The sequence below is a fragment of the Mya arenaria genome, chromosome 10, assembly GCF_026914265.1.
Source record: "Mya arenaria isolate MELC-2E11 chromosome 10, ASM2691426v1".
NCBI classification, from domain to species: Eukaryota; Metazoa; Mollusca; class Bivalvia; order Myida; family Myidae; genus Mya; species Mya arenaria.
In genome coordinates this window covers 54045047-54070255 of record NC_069131.1, presented here as the reverse complement: position 1 = coordinate 54070255, position 25209 = coordinate 54045047, and the positions used below count along the sequence as shown (strand labels likewise).

Below are 25209 nucleotides of genomic sequence, written 5' to 3'. Positions count from 1 at the left end.
GGGATGAATAATGAGAAAATGCTTAATGATTCAGTTTGTGCATTTTTAGAACACAGGTTCACCCTAAATCAGGTATTTCTATAATACACAAAAATAACGATAACAGCGTCGAAGGTTTTTCCTAATCCATGTATGTATACTATAACACGTATATCAGACAAACTCCCATTTCTTAATCACTGAAGGAGCAAAAAACTCGCATGACCATGAAAGTTAAATGACAAAAGACGTAGTCCACCGTACGTCAATTGATTACGGCTAGTATTTTATATGTACTACTTGATGGTGCACTCTTTGCGAACAGTTAAAAAGAAAGTTTGAATCGGGGATGCATTCATATTGTCAGATTAAACTGCGTACCAAATTTCAGCTTGATCAAGTTATTCTAAATATTCCTGATATTGCTAAGGCAAAAAAAACCATTATGTACGCATAACATGCACTATGTATTTGTGATATTTGAGAACGACTGTGATGGATTTATGTAGGTAATGGACGTTTACATTCACATAACACCGGGTATAGGGTTAGACGGACACACAATGATTGCGCCTCTCATAGACGAGGCCTTAGGGGACGTACTGAACAACCAACTCGCAGAAGGGTTTCCGAAGCGAACAGCGCGGTCATGGCCGACTTTGATCACCTTCTTCCGGAAAGGACGTTTGTTACCTTTCAGTGTGTGAATATTTACAAGTCAGGTAAGGAGCGCAGACCATTCAAGCGGCTGTAGCCGTTGCCGCCCTTACGGAAATCCCAGATCAATACATGTTTATTATATGCAAAACTTGTAACTGGAGAAACTGACTTGAATAGTGCTATATAAATGAAAAATATTTTTAGCAACACATTAGGTTATGTATTATCAAAACTTGACCTAACTAATTACTAAAATAATATCTTTTCTCCTCAGGTGCGTTGAAGAATCTGTTGATTGTCATGAATAATATTTTTGTTTATGTTACATAACATTAAAATATTATGGAAGGGAACCCAAAATACTCAACATAAAATACAAATTTTCAGAAATAAATACTTGTTTCACTTTCAAGATGAGTGTCCGAATATTTTACCCATTTCTAACATTTAAACACGTTAAAGCCTGGTTATTCTTCACCAAATTGCAGGAACTAACGCCTCCCCCTACATCCAGCCTCCGCCCCACCCCCCTTCCCGGAATATTGCACAAGTGGAGACTTGTTCCTTGTATATAAATATATTTACAACAACCATAATTGTGTATACCGAACATAATCTTCCGAGGCCATTTATGTGATCCTGCTACATAAATAAGAAACTATTTACACTACATGTATTTCTGCTCTAACAATGTCAATTTCCTACAAACATTTGTTGATTCAAATTATGATGCTAAGAGGGGGTTCCGGTGTCGCCTTAGAAGTGCGTTGAATGAGTACGATCGAAGTATATAAGATCGAACAGGTCAAGTAGGACCAAAAGGTTTTTCGAGATTGCTCATGTATGGATACTTAAAAAAAAGCTCCTAAAAAAAAAAAAAAAAAAAAAAAAAAAACTTACGTCCCCTGACGAGATTTTGACAGGCTTTTAAAATCCACGCAAAGCGGGAATGTTTACTTCGCTTTTGAGCTGCGGAAGAAGATGTTTGTTTTTTAAACGGATATTTATAAAAAAAAATCCAATTGTATTTCAACATGTAATTGATACGAACTAATCATATAAAACCAGCAGCATGTATGCATTGTCGGGTACAATGAATTTCATATAATCTAGAAGGTTAAGTATCATTTATACGACATCTTTCAAAAAAGTGTTTCGACCTTTCTTTAAAGTTTACAAATTACGTCATTAAAATGCCATTGATCAGAACCCTGCAATGGTAGGGCTTGACCAAGTCATAGGAGCAACCATGCCTTTGTATGCTACTGTTTCTGATAAAATCAGCAAAATCTAGTGGTATATTTTTAAAGTTTACTTCAGTATAAAGAAATCGGTCATTGACCTCCAGTTCGAGTAAACAAGGATTTCGAGCAAAACGAGAAAAAAACAGGTAGGTTAGGTAGGATTATTTTATTTTATTTTTGTATAAAGGCTTGAAATATGAAGGTGATTTTTAAAGCAATATAAAAACAACATATAAAACGCACACATTAAAAGAAATAAAAAGTAAATAATAAAAAAAATAAAAAAATCCAACTGACTTTAGAAACTGTAGGGTCGGGGCCTATTTCGTAGGTAGGGTCGGCTAACCTCAACCAAATGTATTTTTTAGGCCTAATCAGGTACGTACTAGCATTATTGTCATAACCATGTCAAATATATATGATTGATACACAGATTAAGGGGGTGTTTTTTTTCTTTTGCTGCAAAAGTTTTCTCCGATTAATTCTGTAATTTGAGAAATAATAAAAACACGTCAAATTTAATTTAAATAATATTTCGATATTTTATTTGATTTTATTTAAAGTGGCGCTCTTATTCAAAATCAATGCAAACACATGTGTAACAAACATAAAACTTAACTGATAAAGCTTTAACTACTTACTTAATAATGCATTTATGGAAAATATTAATTACTAATATCAAAATTGTAATCGTGTATCTAAAAGCAGAAAGCGCAAAAATGTTAAACGATTGGTGATTGCTAAAAGATTTACTCTCGTCTTCAATATAATTATAAGTCTCATAAGGTAGAATGTTTTATGCTTATTTCGTTTAAATTTAACTAAGTATCCTTTATAAAAACCATTGTTTTCGCCATTAATTCATCTTTTGGGAATATTAAAACAATATGATCAATTGTGATAAATTTTATTTAGGAGTAAGATTGCATCTTTAAAAATGTTACATCATTTTAGGGCTGGATTGGTTAAGGACAAATCTTATTATTGTAATTGGGTAGCATTTTGCGTCCTTGTTTCATTGAAATATTAACGTTTGTTATTAGGATGCTGTTCATTTGAGTGAGACATAAATTATTGACAACATGGCAGGAGGGACTGGTGTTAACACAGTTAAAAGGTAAGATTTCGAACTTTAAGTATAAATTATCAAGAATGATATTAATAATTCGACTTAGTTTAAACAACATTAAAACACTTGTTTACAAGTTCAATCAACTTATGTTAAGTCACTCTCGTTGGCACAACGATGCGCTTGAGTGTGGTCTTTTTGTGAAAGAGGAAGCCGGAGTACGCATAGAAAACCCACTTGTCTGGCTAAGTGACCGTAAACCAAACCAACATACGCCAGGGCCGGGATTTGTGCCTGGCACGCCTTGGTGAGAAGCGAGTGCGCTGACCACTGTACTTACCGGACAACCCGGGTAGCCTTTAAGTAAGAAGCGAGTGCGCTGACCACTGCACTAACCAGACAACCCGGCTAGCCTTTAAATGTGAAGCAAGTGTGCTGACCACTGTACTAATCGGACAACCCAGGTAGCCTTTAAATAAGAAGTGAGTGCGCTGACCACTGCGCTAACCGGACAACCCTATACATCTTGCTGGGAAGCGAGTACGCTGGTCACGACGCTAACCGGACAACCCGGGACGCCTTGTCGAGAAGCGAGTGCGCTGACCACGACGCTAACCGGACAACCCTGGACATTTTGCTGGGAAGCGAATGCGCTGCCACTGCGCTAACCGGACAACCCTGGACATCTTGCTGGGAAGCGAATGCGCTGACACTGCGCTTTACGACAACCAGTGACGCCTTTGTGATAAAAACGTGTGGTGACTCAGGATAATCCGGGACGCCATTTGTGAGAACTGCATTAACTGGATAGCCCGGGTTTGGAACGTTATTGCGCTGACCACTGTGCTACCCGGGACGAATTAGTCATCAGCGACTGTGCGCTGCCTACTGCGTTAACCGGACAACCCGGGATGCCTTGATGATCAGCGACTGTGCGCTGCCTACTGAGTTAACCGGACTACCCGGGATGCCTTGGTGATCAGCGATTGTGCGCTGCCTACTACGTCAACCGGACAACCCGGAACGCCTTGGTAATACGTTTTTTTCCTCTGACTTCTGCGATATCAAGACAATCAGTGACGCCTTGGTAATAAGCTGGTGCGTTGACTACTGCGATATCAAATAAACCTTGGACGTAATGGCGCAAACCACTGCTCTATCAAGACAACCTGGGACGTTATTGCGCTGACCACTGCTCTATCAAGACAATCTTGGACGTTACTGCGCTGACCAATACTCTATCAAGACAACCTGGGACGCTTTTGCGCCGACCACTGCTCTATCAAGACAATTTGGGACGTTATTGCGCTGACCACTGCTCTATCAAGACGATCTGGCAAGTGATTGCGCTGACCACTGCTCTATTAAGACAATCTGGGACGTTATTGCGCTGACCACTGCTCTATCAAGACAATCTGGGACGTTATTGCACTTACCACTGCTCTATCAAGACGATCTGGCAAGTGATTGCGCTGACTACTGCTCTTTCAAGACAATCTGGGACGTTATTGCGCTGACCACTGCTCTATCAAGGCAATCTGGGACGTTATTGCGCTGACCACTGCTCTATCAAGGCAATCTGGGACGTTATTGTGATGACCACTGCTCTTTCAATGCGATCTGGGACGTTATTGTGCTGACCACTGCTCTATCAAGGCAATCTGGGTCGTTATTACGCTGACCACTGCTCTATCAAGACGATTGTGGACGTTATTGTGCTGACCACTGCTCTTTCAAGGCGATCTGGGACGTTATTACGCTGACCACTGCTCTATCAAGGCAATCTGGGTCGTTATTGCGCTGACCACTGCTCTATCAAGGCAATCTGGGACGTTACTGCGCTGACCACTGCTCTATCAAGACGATCTGTGACGATAATGCACTGACCACTGCTCTATCAAGACGTCAAAATTGAATCAAAATTGAGATCAACATACCACAGGTTGCACATGCAGAAGGACTCATTCCTAGTGTTTAAGTTGACATACACGTCAGGAGTGAAACATGTTGACATTTCATGTTTTCAGAAGTTATGATGGTTATATTCTGTTAATAGTACAGTGTTACTTTAATATGCAACAAATCAGTACTATAATGACCTGTTCTTATCAAAGTGTTTGTAAGTTAACTTAAAGTTGAAACTCTGTTGTTGTTTCTTGTATCAAATTCATCTTGTTATTCATAAAGTGATAAAAAATCAAAGTTTCAGTATTAAAACTGTTGAATAGTTATTTCATGTTAGCATTACAGTGATAAATTAAGGTATTATTACACTTGTATTCTAATTATTTCACAAGATTAAGTTGTAATCTGAATTATGATAATAATGTGAATTATATCAGGAGTGAAACATTTATTCATCGAACTGCTATATCTTTATATCAGTTCTGTAAGGTGAAATGTTAAGTAATGTTAATGTAATACTCTGTGGTATTGACTTGCTATTCTTTAAAATATAAGGAAAGGTAGTTTTTATGTACAAATATTATACAATTTAATAAGAAAACAAACTTGCTTGTTCATAGTAGCCATTAAATTTGGGTAAATAATGGGGAAAAAATAATTTATTATTATTCATGAAGCAGACGTGGTAGCCGAATTCGGGGAAGAAGTAATAGTGTAATGTAACCAAACCTGCATGTGTTTTTTTTCTTTTAATTTACCCATTATCTCGCGAGTAAAGGCTGTTTTGTTCGTTTATTAATGAAAGGTAATTGATGAAATATTAGTAAGGTTGATTGTATTATTAAATACAATATTTTTAAAAAAAAATAGACTGGTTTATTTGCAAAACAGAACGCACGTCTGTGTTGAGATATTTTTGCGATATTTTCAGAAACTTTATCAAATTTCTCCAACTAGATGCATGTTCAGGTGAGAATATTGGTTGCAATTGAAAGATTGAAGTTTTATCTGCATGTTGGCTGCATGTTTTTGTTGCAACTTTTCGTTTGGGTGCCTTTGTAGGCATGTTGTTCTTAGCTGTCACATTTCGATGAAATTGGAGTTGTTTCACTTTAGTCTATTTAGACAAATCGAGATTTTCTGACTTTGTAAAAGTGCCGTAATTCATAGTTATTTATGCTAGATAGTTGGTATGAGTAACCCCTTATAGTAGCGTGTCATCTGGTTCTGATGCAACGACTCCTGAATTACAAAATCACACTTATTGCTAAAACGGAGAAAGATTGACCCAACAACTCCGAAACATACAATATTTATAAAAAGATGATAGTCTTAAGATGTGGATAGAAATTGATGTCAATTCACATTGACTCAATTATGGCTAACAACTTACCTCAAATAATGGATCTGCACTATACATGCAAGATATGAATAAATCTTGAAGCTTAAAGCTTGAAGCTTTGTATTTTGGATCAAATAATACAAAGTTGAGAATTTTATACAAACAATTTATATTCAGACCAAGATCCAACATGTTGCTCAACATTGATATTTTTTCTAATGGCATTTGCCCCCACTTATAAGCATACCTTTCTGCTGTTCTTGATGATCTCCCAAGGCCTGTCTGAGTTCTCAAGAGTCCGCTCAGACACACCCTTGTCTAGGAGAACCTCAATCAGGCTGAACTGACCTGATTCCGTGTCCTGGGAAAAAAGATTTTATAACATTACATCGGGTATTAGCTGATAATTTTTAGCATACAACAAAACATCGTAATTATCATCTTATATTTACCATCTACCAACCTGTAAAAATTAGCAACAAATGTAAACTCAGAAAACAGTAAGCATCCACCAAAAACATGAAAAAAAAACATGAACTGTTTACATTAAAAAAAATTTAACACATGTAGCATTTAGCATCCTCTAAACTCTTCCATTGTCTAATCTCTCATTTAGATTTGGCATCCATCAAAAATGTAAAATCATATACCATTTAAGATCTATCCCAAAGAATGGTAATCTTTTACTAACAAAACATATCATTTAATACATGACAAAAATGTAAAATTATCAAACAATGCAAATCCACCAATTTATGACCACTCACTGGATCTTCCATGCCAAACTTTTTCAATGCCATCCTAATTATGTCCTCTGTAGTGTTATCACTGGTTACTGTAATGTTCTTGTGACCAGATGCCACCCTGAAATGACAATAAATTTTGCATTGAAAGTAACGGATGATTGTTATTCCCTTATACTGACACATGGTTAAGGGGTAAGAGCGATCAAAAAGGGTTGTCCAGTTAGCGCACTCGCTTCTCACCTTGGCGACCCGGGTAAGTTTCCAGGCCCGGGCGCATGTGAGTTTGGTTTGTGGTCAACCAGGCCAGACAAGTGGTTTCCCCCACAATAAAAGAAAAACTCTCGCATAAAATCGTGCCAACGAGAGTGATTAATATAATGTTGTAATAACATGTTTCACAATCATTGTAAAATAAATAAATAAATAAAAACTCAAACACAGCTTGAACCCAGTATAACTTACTTTAGACTACCAGGATATATTTTCATCTGGCCTTTGTCAGGATCTCGTTCCCGATATCGTAGGAATATCGAGGGTCGTTTGCCGTCCGGAGTTTTGAGCTGGGAACGGATTGGTTTTGATTCATCCAGCTCCTTCTCACCTACAAACAGAGCTGGAAATATAACACCAAGTGTCAAAACACAGCAAGCATAGGGTATAGGTGACAAGGTAAGGTATTTAACATGGAAACTCTTCTATTAAAGTATGTATTGAAGTAAATATTTTTGTAAGTAGTTAGACTCTAATTCAACAGCAATTTGTTCCCAAATTTAAAAGCTCAAGTAGAGACAATCAAAGCAGCACTGTTTAAGCGAACTTTGTTACACCTTGCCTCGGGACACAAAGGAGAGTTTCCATGTTAAAACCATGTACAAAAACAGGAAAATATTTCCATCAAACCATGAACATTACGTACAAATACATACATAGCCATATAAATACACAAAACATATTTTTATCAAGACGAATGTTATATGAAAGCAAAATATTGTGCAATAAAACAAGTTAAAGAGCTCTCACTTAAGTGGAGAATGGCCCCCAAACTGTGATTGGAAAATATGCCTACATACAGGTGTAGTTGACATAAACTCTAAGCATATATGCAGGACCGCATGATTGTTAATTTCAAAGCATGTGTTAAAATCCCCCATACATGACAAGGTTACAGTACAGTCCAAACTCAACCATTTATAATGTATAAGCATATGTGCAGGTTTCCATCATGATTAACCTCATAGTTTGACCTTGACCTTGAAGGCAATTAAGAGGGTCTTGAGCAAGACACAATGACTTTTTCTGTTAAAACATCTGTGGGGTGTTATCTAAAAATCTGTCTCGTACAACATTACAGCCTTGACATGACCAACTATAGGCTTTGCGCATATATGCAGCATTTCATTTATATTCAGCTATTATAACTGTGACCTTGACCTTTGTGGTAGGGACATGGGTCTTGAACGGGAACACGTTGTCTCTATGTGACAAATATCTGACCAATGTAATATTTCAAAAAAATCACACCGTGCATGACAAACATCATACCAAGACATACACAACTACTGGACGGTGTGAACTTCAAGGGCATAAAAAAACTATATAAAATATATGTATAAATTCATATAAACCATAATTTATACTAGTATATTTTTGGATTAGATGCAGAAATATTGCATTTTGTTGTTAATAAAAGGAAGAATTTGTAAGAGGTTTCTTTAAATAACCATAGTGACATGAATAGCGCATTCAAATCTTTAAATGCATTTTGTTTATTTATTTGAGAAGGGTTCTACTAAATTACAATACAGTAATACTGCGAGCGCTCGAGAATGCTTGGGACCGAGCCAAAACCACGAGGGAACCGATGTTTCGAATGCCCCGAATTTTGATTTTCCAGTCTGTTATGAAATATCTTTCAGTGTATTTTAAGTTTGAAGTCGTCAAACCCACTGTTTACCATGACACCAATTACATGTTGCGCTGTGGAAATCACTTATATGTTCAAAGGCTGTCGTATACTAAATGTAAGAGAAATATCAATAAATGAATAAATAGAAATGTTTATTTTTACAAAATTGTCATATTGCAAAGCAACGTGACAAGAAGGAATTCTTTTCAGAGATTCCGATGTTGGATCGATATGGTAGTGTTTATTCATATTTCTATTACTCATTTACATTTCTCACAACTAACTCATAATTATCTTCTCAAATGCCTTTATCAACTACTATCGGTCATGCGTAAACAGTGATAAACGGTTTTTCACACCTAATCAAATTGCCTTTCAACTGTCATTGCAATTTTTACAACTTGCAAAAAATTTAACACCTAGCAATGGTTTGTTTATTTTGGAACAGACTTTCGGGAAAAAGTGTGAAATTATGACCTCGAGGGAGCCATAAGGTTTTGTGCATGATTTGTGTTCTGGGGACCGCCTATATTGCTGGACTCCTGAACATATTTAGGTTTTGATGCAGCGTAGGTATGCTTTATATGAAAATAGATGGAAAAATGTTCGGGACCAAGCTATGACCTCGAGGAACCGCCGGTTCTCGAACGACCGCTTGATCGAACGACCGCAGTTTTACTGTAGATAGAAACTGCCCTGACAATAAAGATTTAGTAGGTGCAATCAAATAGAAGAAGAAGAAGAAGATTTTATTAACTATAAGCTTACAGCCCATCAGTTACATATAATATAAACATGTACAGTATATAAACATTTCCGATATAACAACTTTCAAAATCAATCATAATGTATAAACAAAGTAAAGTTATATCACATTTGCTTTAAATACTGAAAAATAGTTAGTGGAGAAAAGTGTCTAATGTCTAAACTGGCGCATTTCAAAGCCCTTATAGACAAAACAACATAGTTTTCTAATAGTAGTTACATTTTCGCTCGAAATCAGTTCGATAAATTTAGGAATATTTGGATTGCGCCAATAATATCGCTTAATGTATAAGATTCTTAATTCATGATATAAAGGACATTCTTACTCAAGTAGAATTTAAAACATGTAAGTACTGCTAGGATATACTATGCTAGGAGATACCAAAGTAACATATGCTTTTCACAGTTGACTGAGGGCTATAGCATCCAGAGTTTTGAGCTGGAAACAGATTGGTTTTGATTGGCCAAGTAAATTGCCCTTAGTCTGCGGTATTAGCCTTTGCCCTTTATGGTGACCTCAGACAAAAAACTATATGAAATCACCTAAATAATCACATTTCATTATTTTAATACTGGTTAACCCTTTAGCGCATGTATACGAGATAGGCCGACATAGCTCATTAGCAGATGTAAACGCATCTGGCCGACCCTATACACTACTGGATGTAAACGCATCTCCCGCATATTTCAATAGGGTCATTTCAATACTTCAATATTGCATCTTTCTTTTTGTAAACAATATCCCGGATGTTTATAAAGCTGAAGATTAACCTTTTGTGTATTGATTTTCCCTCGAAAATGTCGTCTGCTAAAACACAGACAAGCTAAAATTTAGCAAAACTTGTTAACTGTACAACAATATGTAGAAGAAACACCCACCGAATTCGGAGGCCTCAGCTACATAGTAGTTTTTAGGATCATCAGATATGTGGAATGTTTTCAAAGCTGCCTCCTGTAAATATTCCAACATTTACAATTTTACCTATAAGACTATAAAATACAACATCACTAAAACAGTTTGTATATACTTTTTTTGAGTGTCATAACGTTGATCTTTTTATCATAGCTTTCGAAACAAAAATATAGGATCATGTTTATGTTGTAGATTGATTACCAGTATAGCTTGTGCTGGGGCGTTTTTTGGAACTGATATTGTCCTGTACAGCCTTCGCTTCATGGATGCATTGCCATCAAATACACGTATGATCTCCGCTACAATAAAAACAATATATATATTTATGATCTCCACTATAATCAAACAAACACACCTTCTATCTTTGCTAAAAGCTTACAAATAAACATATATATCTTTGTTATCATTTTAAAAAATACACATTAATCTTTGCTAAAATTCATCAAACACACATATGATCTTGCTACAATCTAACAAACACACATGTGATCTTTGCTACAATCTAACAAACACACATGTGATCTTTGCTACAATCTAACAAACACACATGTGATCTTTGCTACAATCTAACAAACACACATGTGATCTTTGCTACAATCTAACAAACACACATGTGATCTTTGCTACAATCTAACAAATACACATACTGTGAAATCATTAATGTTCGTGGGGCATTAATGTTCGTGGTTTTCGTGGGTTGGGTGATCCACGAATTCAAGATCCCACGAAATATAGATCCAGTTTATCAGGTTTTCAATTGTTATGTTATGTACATACTCTAGTTTATTCGTTAAGAGGCCGCAGTATACATCGTAAATATCCGCCTCTCTGTATATCTTACTATCATTGTTTTGTTAATATATTCTATCTGCATTTAATAAATAATAAACCAAATCATTTTAATGTGTTTTTATGAACCAAATGACAGAAACACGTGCCTAACACGTGCTGTTCATAAAAATCTCCAGGGGTACAAGATGTAAGTGATGAGTGTCGGTTCTCGATTGCTTTCTTTAATAAAATATTTAATTGATTACATTGGAGGTTACTGAGCACCCAACGTGACAATTTACAAAACAACGTGTTCAATATACTTATTAAACAAAAACGTGTGAATAAATATTGAAATGAGATGATATTCAAAAGTAATTGAATTTGTAAACATCAGTGATCTTTAGGGATTGTTCACTCAAATATACGGACCTTCTCGGTGTTTTCACAGTTTGCAAAATTCTTAATTGGCATTCAATGGCTTCGCCTATCTGTATTTAGGATCAGGGTACATCTTCTTTTCCCTTCCCTAAATTTGCCACCAACTTCACCAAATGCCACCCAAATCCATGGCAAATGGGTGGCACTTGGTGGAAAATGGGTGGCACTTGGTGGAATATCAAGAATTCCACCAACTGCCATGAAATTTCCACCCAACTGGAGGTGGCAGTTGGTGTAAAATTGAACTCAGTTTTTTTTTCATGTGGCACTTGGTGAAAAAGTTGGACTACGATGTTGGTGGTTCTATTGATGATGATTATGATGTTGGTGGTTCTATTGATGATGATTATGATGTTGGTGGTTCTTTTGATGATGATTATGATGGTGGTGGTGGTAATTATGATGATTGTGGTGGTGGTGATTATGATGATTGTGGTGGTGGTGGTGGTGGTGGTTGATTTTGATAATTGTGGTGTTGTTGGTAGTTCATTGTGGTGTTGGTGAATATGATTGTGGTGGTATTGGTGATTATGATGATTGTGGTGGTGGTGACAACAACAACAACATGTTGTTATTGATGATGATGATGATGATGATGATGATGATGATGATGATGATGATGATGATGATGATGATGATGATGATGTTGATGATAACAACAAAAAAAATGTGATGATGATTATCATGATCATGATAATGATGAGTTAAACTAAGTTTTCTGTGTACATGTGCTCTGTTGCTATTTCCCCAAAGGTACAGGGATCCCATTAATGTTTGATTTAAACTGGGAATGACCTCTCTGCTGGAAAATCTCCTCAAAATATTTGAATCTTCTGACAGTTACTAGCATTAATTTTGTGGAACTTTGAATAGTGAGAGAAAAAAATTGTGCAGTTTTGTTTAATAAAATGGATTGATTATAAGGTAACTGGTTTTTTTATCATATTAACAACCAAAAAAGATCATGACTTATCATTTTATTTTATTTTTACACATATTAGGCTTTTTGTCTTTGTTTAAAGTTTGACTAAGAGATAAGCTTTATGCATGTACTGTCAAATATGTTTCACTTTATTCCAAAATAATTGACAAATACTTAGTCAAGCAATGTACTAAGTTTAAAAATTATCATTCAATTTGTACAATGAAGTTGAAGATGTATAAAGAAATGTTATACACATTTTTTTTTCCAGACAAATGCCCCCCATAACAATGACAATGTACTTGGACAAGATTCTAAGACCTTTTTGGTAAATATTTGAATATTACAATAACTTAAATGAAGACTGACCTCATAGTTTTATCATATTTTATTAGCTTATACTTATTTAAAAGTGCTAAGTGCTATGAAGGGTGAGATAAACAATATTAAATGCCAGTCAAGAAAAGATGTAGAAGATGTATATGATCTAAAGGGTGTGTGTGTTTTTAAGAAAAATCGTTGAGGTATTGACAAAGCCTTGGTGTTATTCATGTTGTTGGCTGCATGATTTTGAAAAAATAAAGATATTAAAGTGAATCTTGGTGTACACTTGTTTCCAAAGACATTTGTAGAACAAATTGTAGAACAAATAACATTCTTCTGTGAGGTAAACCCTGTTATATTGAACAGATTTATTAAAATGATCGCTTTTTTCAGAAAGAAATATGAATAGAGGACTTCTATAGCAGAAGTATAGCCAAACTTGCAGAAAACAACAACCGAATGACTGCATCACTAAAGAAAAGAAACAGGTTATTGACATTTCAATATTCAAAATACCAAAACCGGTAATTAAATTAACTTTTTACCTGTATTGTCATTGCTAATACAACAGACGAGTGCTCTTGTAAAACATATTTGCAATGATTCAATGTATGAGGCTGAATTCTATATTTAGTTATGGTATATCATTTTGTTGTTATACTTGGTATTAATCTGGCTAGGCCCAAAGCTGAAGAAACTTATTTAAGAGTATGTTTTTAATGTTGTCATTTTATTTATGCATCTAATTTTAAAATATATTTTGAATAATGACAGCTAAAAGGAAACCCCCAAAATAAATAATACTAAAACTGTTTTCAGGATTTCTCCAAATGTAGAAATGCAGACAGCTCTTCACCATCAACTGTGATCCTTTGTAATTTTGTGTACATATGAAACTAAATGACTGCAAAGAATTGTGTTTTTTGTTGTTCTTAGGTTGTTGTATGCATAAATCCCATGATTTTATTTCCACCAAGTGCCACTTAATTTCCACCAAGTGCCACATTGGCATGGCATTTGGTGAAAAAAAGATCAAAGAAACTGAACGTGGCATTTGATGGAAAATTGTTCCAATACTCCACCAACTGCCACGTTGGGGTGGCATTTGGTGAAAAATTTGCCACCAACTGTCACGTGGCATTTGGTGGAAAACGTTCCAATACTCCACCAACTGCCACGTTGGGGTGGCATTTGGTGAAAAAATTTGCCACGTGGCATTTGGTGGAAAACGTTCCAATACTCCACCAAGTGCCACGTTGGGGTGGCATTTGGTGAAAAAATTTGCCATGTGGCATTTGGTGGAAAATGTTCCAATACTCCACCAACTGCCACGTTGGGGTGGCATTTGGTGGAAAATGGTGAAAAATTAGATCAAAGTCCCATTTTATTCTGTTTTTCATCGTTTTACACCAAGTGCCACCCGTTCCAATACTCCACCAACTGCCACCCATTTTCCACGTCCAATTCGTGGCAAATTTAGGGAAGGGTTATGACCTTAATTTCCAATTTAATTGATAATTGACATGGATATACATGTATGCACTAATTGGCATGTCGAACTACTTAGCGAGTGTCATAAACCGAGTGACGTAGAAGACGGAAACCACGGGCCAGCACGTGGAGATAATGCAGTCGATGTAGGACGATCACAGTTTCGATTATTTTTTTTCAAAAATGAAAAACCACGAATTCAAGTACCCACGAAATTGTAAATTTTCAGTAAACCACGAAATTTCATGCCAACGAATATAAATGATTTCACAGTATGATCTTTGCTACAATCTAACAAATACACATATGACCAGTGTTACAATCTAACAAATACACATATGATCTTTGCTACAATCTAACAAATACACATATGATCTTTGCTACAATGTAAACAAAACACATATAATCTTCACTATAATCTTACAAATATAATAATCTTGTTCTACAATCTAATTAATACATGTAGGATCTCTGCACTTCAACAAAGTATAAAGAAATTGAATTAGAAGTCAGGTGTCTTTGTCACAATCAAGACGTACTGTAAAAATTCTTCACAATCTTCATGTACAATAAAATAAGATCATATAACTGCTTTGTAACTCAACACTGTGAGCTATCAAAACTTGATTTTATAATCATAAGATGCAGCTGTGGAGATTTACATCTGCTATACGAATACCTACATTCAGTATCTTTCTCTCTGTCTTTTGTGTCCCGTTCTCGCGGCGATCTGCGCTCTTTCTCATCATTCTCGTCGTTTCGGGAGTCTCCACTGCTCGACCAGTCTTCTGATATTGTACGTGCTGAATCACAAAAGAAAAGTTATATTCAAACTAGGTTATAAAATAATTATTTTTGATTTTAGATTGAATTTGCATCAAGGAAATTTGTAAAGTCTGTTTCAGTCTTTTTTCTGTTGTTTTTTATTCTTAAATACCTTTTTTAGCAATAACAATGGACTAAATTTAAAAATCTGTTTCATTTACAAAATTTGATATACAAAAAATCCTCTTCACACTCTTTTGCACACCATTTTCAAGGTCCAAAGTTGAAAGCAAAGATATTAATTTAAGCAAAACTATGTCTCTATATATGAGGAAATTTAATGATGTTATTCTTCATTTCAATCTTTTAAGTTGGCTAACCGGTTTCAGGTATACACCGAAGATTCAACAGTATAATTATTCTCTTCCTTTGAAGAGCAACAGATGACATTCACAATATACAACATCAATCAGTGAGAAAACAACCACAACAGGTAACTGTCCACCTGAGGACTCAAACAAGGAAAATGGATTTGAGAAAGAAAATTGAGATTTTCAGCCATCACTTTTAAACTATGTTATATTCAAGTTAATCATCTGACATTAGAATGTTGTGTCAGAATAATGCATTCTCTTAAATAATAATTTAAAAAGGTAATAATGTCTGTATGTAATGCACCAGTCAATTGTAAGCACCCTCCCTCCCCCCAGGTCTGGGGGGATAGCAAGAGAAATGGTCTGTGTTTTTACCTTCCAGGTGGCCCTGCAGTGCCGGGGAATGCGGTGGTTTTGTCTTCCCGCTGAAAACAGCAGGGAATGAGCCTTACCTAGGATGACCCAGGGGTGCGGGGGGCATTTGGTGGGGATTTTACCAACAGTGTGTCCCCGCAGGACACAGACTTTACCCGGGATTGGCAGGATCGAAAGTCAAAGAACCCGCTAGTTCCTGGACCTGTGGGCGGGATACAATTGACTGGTGCATAAGTAACAAGAGGGCCATGATGGCCCTAAATCGCTCACCTGAGTAAAAGAGTTTAACCTTTGTTATTAATACAGCTTGTTTCTCAAAGAATATTGAACAAGAGCTTTCCAAGTATGTGACAAATGCCCCCCAATGTGACATTGATCTATGAACAAGTACATAAAAAGTTGATCTTGCCTTTATGTGTCAAATACATATTGCAAGTTATATCAAATTGCCTCTGAGCATAGAAAAAAAAAACCAATCATACTAAATGACAGCCAACACTCTTTATGTCCTCATATTCAGCATTCCATTGTGAATAAACACTTAGTGTATCTTTCACCTTAGAGGTAGGGACATGGGTCTTACACACGACACGTTGTCTTGGTATGTCGAAAACATATGGCAAGTCATTTTAAAATCTGTCCATATAAGAGTAAGTCACAGCGCGGACACGACAGCCTATATTTTCCTTCAGGTTGCCATGGCAACCAGAGTTCTGCATGGAATTAATTTTTTTGAACAATTTTGAAAAAGCACCAACCAAGGATCATTCCTATGAAGTTTCATCAAAATTGTCCAAGCGGTTTAGGAGAAGAAGATGATTGTAACCAATTGTTGACACTTTTCCTTTAGGTTGCCATGTCAACCCGAGTTCTACATGGAATTAATTTCTTTGAACAATTTTGAAAAAACACCAACCAAGGATCATTCCTATGATGTTTCATCAAAATTGTCAAAGCGGTTTAGGAGAAGAAGATGATTATAACCAATTGTTGACATTTTCCTTTAGGTTGCCATGGCAACCGGGCCAAACAAAATTATGTGAACAAATTTAAGAGAGGTCCATGCAAGGACACTTCAAACCAAATTTGCTGAAGATCTATCAAGGGGTTCATGCGAAGAAAATGTTAAGTTTTTTTTACTAATTTTAGCTCTGGTGGCCCTTAAAAGGGACCAAACAAAATTATTTGAAAAGACCTGACAGAGGCCCATGCTAGGATGCTTCAGACTTGAAGATCCATCAAGCAGTTAATAAGATAAAGTTGTTTAAAGGTTTTTCTATTTTTTGCTCTGGTGACCCCTAAAAGGGGCCAAACAAAACCATTTGAACAAAGTTGAGAGAGGACCATGTAAGAATGCTACATATCAAGTATGGAGTCATTCTGACCTTTACTTTCAGAGGAAAAGATGTTTAAGTGACAAGACAATGTAAAAACAAATGACCCCTGAGCAAGGCCAATTTGACCCCGGGACAATAATTTGAATACCTTTGGTGTAGGTCCACTAGGTAACACTATATACCAAATATGAAAGCTCTAGGTCTTATATTTTGGAGAAGAGGATTTTTAAAGTTTTATTATATAAGACTATATAAAAATATTGAAAACCTAAGCCTATGAACACGGGGCGTGGCCAATTTTGACCCCAGGGCTAAAGTTTGAACAATCTTAATAGTGGTCCGATAAACAATGCTTCATACCAAATATCTAAGGCCTTCGCCTTTTGGTTTCGGAGAAGAAGATTTTATAAGTTTTCATCATGTACATATATAAGGAAACCCATGACCGCCCGGGTGGGGCCATTTTTTGACCCCAGGGCCAAAGATTGAACAATATTGGTACAAGTCAACTAGATGATATATCATGCCAAATATCTAAGCTCTTGTCACTACTTGATTTTACGTGTGTATCTATATATGTATATTTGTTATTAATTGTTGTATGTGGCCCATATTGAAAATTGGTATGTGTACTAAATATGTTATCCAGTTTAAATTAAGACGTTACTTGTCTTTATGAGTTCGGAGAAGATTTTTTAAGTTTTCACTATAACACATATAGAGAAAACCCATCAGCCCCGGGGTGTGGCCAATTTTGACCCCAAGGCCATAATTTGAACAATCTTTGTAGAGGTCCACTAGACGATGAATCAAGCCAAATATCTGAGCTCTAAGCAACATAAGTTCAGAGGAGATTTTTGATTTTTTTTAATATAAACATATAGAGAAAACCCATGACCACCCAGGGGCGGGGCCAATTTTGACCACAGGGCCATAATTTGAACAATCTTTGAAGAGGTCCACCAGACGATGAATCATGCCAAATATCTAAGCTCTAGTCCAAGTAAGTTAAGAGAAGAAGATTTTTGAAGTTTTAACTATAAACATATCAAGTATATCCATGACCCCCCTGGGCGGGGCCAATTTTGACCCCAAGGCCATAATTTGAACAATCTTTGTAGAGGTCCACTTGACGATGAATCATGCCAAATATCTAAGCTCTAGTCCAAGTAAGTTCAAAGGAGAAGATTTTTGAAGTTTTCACTACAAACATATAGAGAAAACCCATGACCCCCCGGGGGGGGGGCCAATTTTGACCCCAAGGCCATAATTTGAACAACCTTTGTAAAGGTTCACTAGACGATGAATCATGCCAAATATCTAAGCTCTAGTCCAATAAGTTCAGAGGAGAAGATTTTTGAAGTTTTAACTATGAACATATAGAGCATACCCATGATCCCCCGGGGCGGGGCCAATTTTGACCCCAGGGCCATAATTTGAACAAACTTTGTAGAGGTCTACTAGACGATGAATCATGACAAATATCTTAGCTCTAGGCCAAGTAAGTTCAGAGGAGAAGATTTTTTAAGTTTTCACTATAAACATATAGAGAAAACCCATCACCCCCCCGGGGCGGGGCCAATTTTGACCCAAAGGCCATAATTTGCACAATCTTGGTAGAGGACCATTTGGTGATCCTACCTACCATATATCAACGGCCTAAGCCTTGTGGTTTGGGAGAAGAAGATTTTTAAAGTTTTTCCTTTCCATTGCCATGGCAATCAGAGTTCTGCATGGAATTCAATTATTTGAACAATTTTCAAAGGGGACCACCCAAGGAACATTCCTGTGAAGTTTGGATGAAATTGGCTAAACGGTTTATGAGGAGATGTCTTTTAAAGTAAAAGTTTACGGACGGACGGACGGACGACGGACGGACGCGGGACAAATTGTGATCACAAAAGCTCACCTTGTCACTATGTGACAGGTGAGCTAAAAAACCTCAAGGCCAGTGGCAGGTAAACTAATTTGTGTTTTTACAGGACTTCTTGTATCAAAGGCAGTGGGATAAAACTTGTATTTGTCTATATACAGTATAAACTGTAAGCTTCGACTGACTTCAATATAGGCCTATTGATTTGAACAGTGATTCCATAGACAAGATTTTGAACCTGGTAAACATAACAAGAGTGCTGCGGATTGAATGACAATGCTCGTCTGTTTGATTAGTGAAACAAGGGGCAAAACTTGACAATCATAAAAGCCAGAGTAATGGGCCTTGCCGTACATGTGTGAATTGTCTCTGGCAACATATGCACTAAGTTTCATATGAATATCTTGAACAGTATTTGAGTTTTTGACAAAGGTAAATATGTTTGCGCAGAGATGATGTTGCCAACAATGACACTACCTCAACTCTTTATTTTTCTCTAATGAACTACTCCAATGAACTACAGTCAACAATTGAGAATCCAAAACTTGATAAATTTTCCTAAAATTCAACATGTCACCTGAACATTCATATATAACAGATGTTGGACCTCAGGAATTGTGTTTTAAACATCATCAAGACTTGCAACCACTACTCTAGTTTGTGAAGACTCGAATGAAAATATTTATAAAACGAAGGGTGAATGAAAGTTTAATGATGTATAAAAATTTAAGGAATACAGACATTTGTTGTAGAAATAAATATTTAAAGAAAAGTTCTTCAAGGTTGTTGTTTTTTGGTTTTGCTTGAAAACTTTGGCTTTTTTGAATAGTTAAAACCCAACCATAAACCATTGTAATTATCAAAAATTGTAAGCTAAAAGTACATGAACATACATCTGATTACTTCCTGTATTACTCATTGTGCTCAAAATAGAAAATGTGGAATTCCTATATAAAAGGGAATACCACTCAAATAGAAAGTACGTTCAATTTTCCAAGTTTTGTGGTCCTTTCTAAGGGGTTTTAAAAGTAAGTATTTTGTCATATTTCTGTTTTATAATTTTACATAAAATGTACACTTTAAAAGTTTAAAAAAGAGGTATTATTTTTGGTCCTTCTTTGGGTTAATTGTTTAATAAATGTTTAACACAGTTATATAATTATCAAATATCAGATTTTATTATATAATTTATTAATCAGCAGATTAAAATAAAAGCAGAAATTATAATGGTCTTCTACAATAATCAAAATTAAGGTTAATGAAAGCTTATAAGGGTCCTTTACAAAATAAATTTTAGGTTAATATAAAAAGAAAGTATTTTGTAATTTTACTAAATTATAAATTGCATGAAATTAACTGAGTTCAACTGAAACTTATTACCTTTTAAGAAGTATATTGCATTCAACACAATGATTAATGATGAGATTATTACCAACAAAGAAGTTTTTGGACCAAAAATTATAGCAAAGTACTTTACCCCTTTAAAGCTGCACTCTCACAGATTTACCGTTTTGACAACTTTTTATTTTTTTGTCTTGGAATAAGCAAATTTTTGCGTAAATATCTGCAAACTACTGATATAAGACTGCTGACAAAAGATCAGATCGCAGATTTTCATATTTCTGTTCGAAAATTATTGTTTTATGGCTTAAACTGTTACTAATGGTTTAAAAAAAATACATTAAACATCAATTTTTTAACTTAAATATAAAAATCTGCTATCTATTTTTTTGTCAGCAGTCTTATATAACTCGTTTCCACGGAGTTTCGCAAAAATTGGCTCGTTCCAAGGCAAAAAATAAAAAAAGTTGTCAAAACGTTCCATCTGTGAGAGTGCAGCTTTAAAAACACACATTCACAGATTTTGCACAGATTTTTATTAAAAAATTGGCACAAATCACATCCCTTATAATGTACAAGTACAAGTATAATGTACAAGTTTGGTAATGATGGGACAAAAGCTGCTCAAGTTAAAACGCTCAACAGCGCCTACCTTCTGTTGCAGCCCGCGATAAGGTGAATCCATTATATTATGTTCTAATTTAAAAAACTTAAGTATAAAAAATTCATTTTAACACTGATCAACTTTCTGTTTGTGTAGCTTTGTCATGCTAACAGATTGTTCCGAGCTGTATAAGCTACCTGTATTAAATATCTCCTAATTTTGCTTAAAAAAGAAATGGCTGAATACAATTTTATTTGCCAGAATGGACCAGGATCCAGAGTACCAACATGTTATGTCCCTGAGACTGTCCAGGGTTCTTGAGGACATCGGGGTTACTAGACGACAGACGGTCAAGATGAGAAGGAACACTTGGCTGGCGGCTGAGAAAATTCAAACAGTCTTAGAAAGTATCCCAAATAGAAAAAAAACCTTATACATCTCTGGAAGCCAAAGTGAAGGCACAACAACTCTTGGAATGGAGTCAGATACAGATTGTCTACGTTCATTAAATGACAGTCCTGTATTTTTAGACTTGTCAGAATGGCAGCCTTCTCCAATTTGCAGTTTCCTGGTTCTACAAGATGAGAGTTCTCCACCTCAACACTGCAACCTGCAAATTCTCAGGTTTGATCTTCCACTGCCAGCAACACTGGATATAATAAATAAAAAAAATAATGTTGAGGTGGATTTGGATGGCAGGGTGTTGTTAAAAAACACTATCCAAGACTCAAATCTTCAGAAGAATTTTGGCGCTGATTTCATAAGACAAGGCCCATCTAGAAGTGGATCGAAAGATGTTGATATTGTTTTTGCTTATCACTGTGCGAAACAGCCAAAAGAGTGTCAATTTCTTTTTCACAGACCGCGGCCTGGACACTGGCCCACGCCAGATATACTGGAACAGGCAAAACAGACTGGAACATTCCTGGTGCCACAGGGACATTCTGAAAGTTGTAATCCAAAACTGGAATGGAGATTCTCAACTAACCTCATAGAAAGACTGCTTATGTTTAACCTCAACTCGACCAAAATTAAGGCATATATATTCTTGAAAGTATTGAGAAAGACTTATTTCAAGGCTGTTGTAGGTGACCGGCTCAGCACATTCCACATTAAGACAGCCCTGTTGTTCACCATAGAGAGCTACCCTTCTGATATTTGGCAGGAAGACAATCTGCTTAAATGTGTCAGCTTCTGCCTTACCACAATGAAGCGCTGGTGCAAGATGAACTATTTCCCACATTACACAATCTCTGGGGTGGATTTGTTTGTTGGAAAACTTAAAAAGTTTGAACTGCCACAAATTTCAGCCATGTTATCAGACATGATAGAAAATATCATGGTTTATGTGGTCAATATAGAAATGGATGGGCTTGGTAGAAGAATGTTGAAGCTAATTGATGCCAGAAACACACACATAACAAGCACAAGGTATGAGAACACAGTCAAAACAGCACGCTACTGCTGTGATAAAATCATATCATTTTCTTGTTACAATCATTTTATAATGAATGGTGAATCTGCTTCTATCAAGTCAACAATAGAGAAGATAGTTGTTTCTTTAAATAATATTCTTATGCAAAATGACTTGAGCATAATTATGAAAGACTTAGTGAGGGCAAATTTACTCTTTCTGTTCAATCAATTAGCAACATTCAAAGCTTCTAAGTGTATAAAATTACATCAGCCAGTCACTGCTGACATTTACAACCTGTACCAAGCATCTTTGAACTCAGACGTAACATCAAGCAGACTGAAGTTTGCCTCTATGTTATTCTGCACGGACCAGTATGAGGAGGCAGCAGCAGTGTTGGAGCACACTGAGGCTCTGGTGCATCCAGATGTGTGGCAGTACACTTTTTGTAACAGAAGACATCCTATGCCTTCAAATAATATTATGAGAAGTCTTCTTGACAGGCCAATGTTAGAAGTGATCAGAACATCAGCAGCATTAAGTGTCCATTTCCATCGTCAAGAAGAACATTGTGTGCCTAAGCATCTGGTGTTTGAGATGCACAGAACCATCAACCAAGAAGATATTCAACACAGACACCTAGTACGTGATAAATGGATGGATTCTGCCGTCACTGATTCCATCCCGTTCCTCTACTACCTGCAGTACCTCACATACAGACAACTTGGACACCAGGATAGGAAACTTACTGCAATGTGGAAACTTCGACACTACATAAACCATTATAGTGAAGGATATGGTCATATAGAAACAGCATTAAATATGCTTGGCCACTGCTTTGAATTGGAGAATAGGCTAGACCTGGCCTGGCAGTGTTATATAGAGTCACGGAGGGTCTATCAACATAACAATGCTGCCAACTGGCACATCATGAAACTTTTATACCAAGCCCTAGTCCAGGCATAAGAAAGAGACAAAAATGTTTTATAATCAAGTCAAAAGTAAACATTACATTTTGAGTTTCATACAAGTTATTTTGAAAAAAGAATTCAAGCATCCTTAAAAATGTGGAATGAAATATTACCGTAAAAGTATGTAACCCTTGATTGCTTCAAATAGTGACTATACTTAACCATGCTTACAAACTATTTTTGATCTTGAAATCAATTTTTATTTGAGCAATATGATCTGTGATGAGCAGAAATGAATATCATACTAAACTTTTGCATTATCTGTTTTTGAATCACATCAAACATGTATTTTATAAAATAAAGAATGTTTGCAAATTATATTAAACATTGTAACCCATGACCTGACACATCATCACATAATATTAAGCAGCAGAGCTGGTATACTCATAAAACATCATAGGTCATTTCTTAGGTTGATTTCCGAAAACGTTCATTATCAAATTAAGAAAAAAGTTTGTGTCTTTTTAATATTTAATTATGTATATTACATAAAAGTTATGAAAATAAAGTATTTAAGATAGAATTCAGTTATTATCTCAGATGACCAGTGTGATTCTTAAACCTTAGGAAAATTGCTTCAGTTAGGAAATGACTTAATAATTATGTTTTATGAATACTGGCTCAGGTTTTAGTTTAAGCAACAAAAAACTCATTTTGTGGCCTAAGTCATGTTAACTACAAGACTTATTTCTGCTTGTTAAGTACTACATGTAAAATTCTACATTAATCATAAGACATGCTTTTTTGTAGGGATTTTTATGTACTTAATGAAACCTTTTCTAAAACAGATGATCTTTGTGTTTGTTTGTTTTCAATCAATTTGACTATAATAAAGTGAAGAACTTTCACAGATACTGTTTTATGCTCTATAATGGCACCAAAATCACTACAAATACTATCCATTTTAGGATAGTTTGAAATTTCCACTTAAAGATAATTTGAAATGATTTCATGGAATTTCATGAATCAGAGAGCTGAACTATCCAAGTGGAACAACCCATTGCAAAATACAGCAACAGGCAGAATCTGTGAAAAGGACAGTAGACAAATATCAGTGGTTGTATAGGAAAAGTCAGGGCCGTTTGCAAAAGAAATGAGTCGCTTTCATTTAAATTTGGAAATCCTATTTACTGAATCTACAATTTGATATGATTTCTATATGAAAGACATTGACAGTTTTTAAAGCTTTGTTGTTGTTGACATTGTTTAACATGTATCACTAAATCTTGACATTTTGAAGGTAAAGATATGTGAAAGGAACGCAAATAGTGAAATACAACTAAAAAATTAAAAAGACTGCTTCACAAAATTATGAGCAAAGCACGCTGGAAACGGTCTTCAAAAGTAGATAATTTTACACCAGTCTGAAACTGCTGAATTTTCCCAACAATTTACATACATGACGTCATTACGCATGCATGCATCTGAATAACTTAGTAAATGACCGTCAAGTCAAGTTTCTATTTGAAATCTCTTAATTCATTTTGCAGATTCTTTTAACCTTTTCGATTCAAATAACACAGGCCCTGCAGGCCTGCCAACTTATATAAAAATATCCGGCCCAAGACAAGAAGTGCAAGCCTCGGGCATCGTACTTGTGGGCTTATTTCAATGACTGGGGCATAGGGAATCAGGTTATATTTCGGCCCAAAACTGGGCTAAAAAAACAACACATAC

At 35.8% G+C, this 25209-nt stretch overlaps 2 protein-coding genes and 1 long non-coding RNA gene across 4 annotated transcripts; 2 read left to right on the top strand and 1 right to left on the bottom strand.

The window, feature by feature from the left end:
• Positions 1-6036: 6036 nt before the first annotated feature.
• Positions 6037-15693, bottom strand: LOC128204824 (diacylglycerol kinase theta-like). Its single transcript, XM_052906233.1, has 8 exons — positions 15624-15693; positions 15162-15281; positions 10731-10828; positions 10496-10568; positions 7408-7558; positions 6967-7063; positions 6447-6560; positions 6037-6099 (listed from the first exon to the last, which is right to left on the bottom strand). The coding sequence occupies exons 1-8, from the start codon at positions 15691-15693 to the stop codon at positions 6037-6039; spliced, it is 786 nt and encodes a 261-aa protein (XP_052762193.1).
• Positions 13417-13902, top strand: LOC128206870 (uncharacterized). The gene is made up of 2 exons (XR_008256608.1): positions 13417-13475; positions 13807-13902. It is a non-coding gene; the product is annotated as an uncharacterized LOC128206870 (long non-coding RNA).
• A 4455-nt stretch (positions 15694-20148) lies between the features above and the next one.
• LOC128205256 (uncharacterized) lies at positions 20149-24380 on the top strand. 2 transcript variants are annotated; one of them, XM_052906775.1, is made up of 3 exons: positions 20149-20230; positions 21409-21771; positions 22009-24380. In XM_052906775.1, exons 2-3 carry the CDS (start codon positions 21410-21412, stop codon positions 23525-23527), a joined length of 1881 nt encoding a protein of 626 aa, XP_052762735.1. In that variant the 5' UTR covers positions 20149-20230; position 21409; the 3' UTR covers positions 23528-24380. The 2 variants fall into 2 exon arrangements, with proteins under 2 accessions (XP_052762735.1, XP_052762734.1); XM_052906774.1 differs by having other exon boundaries at positions 21409-24380.
• The last annotated feature ends 829 nt before the right edge of the window (positions 24381-25209 follow it).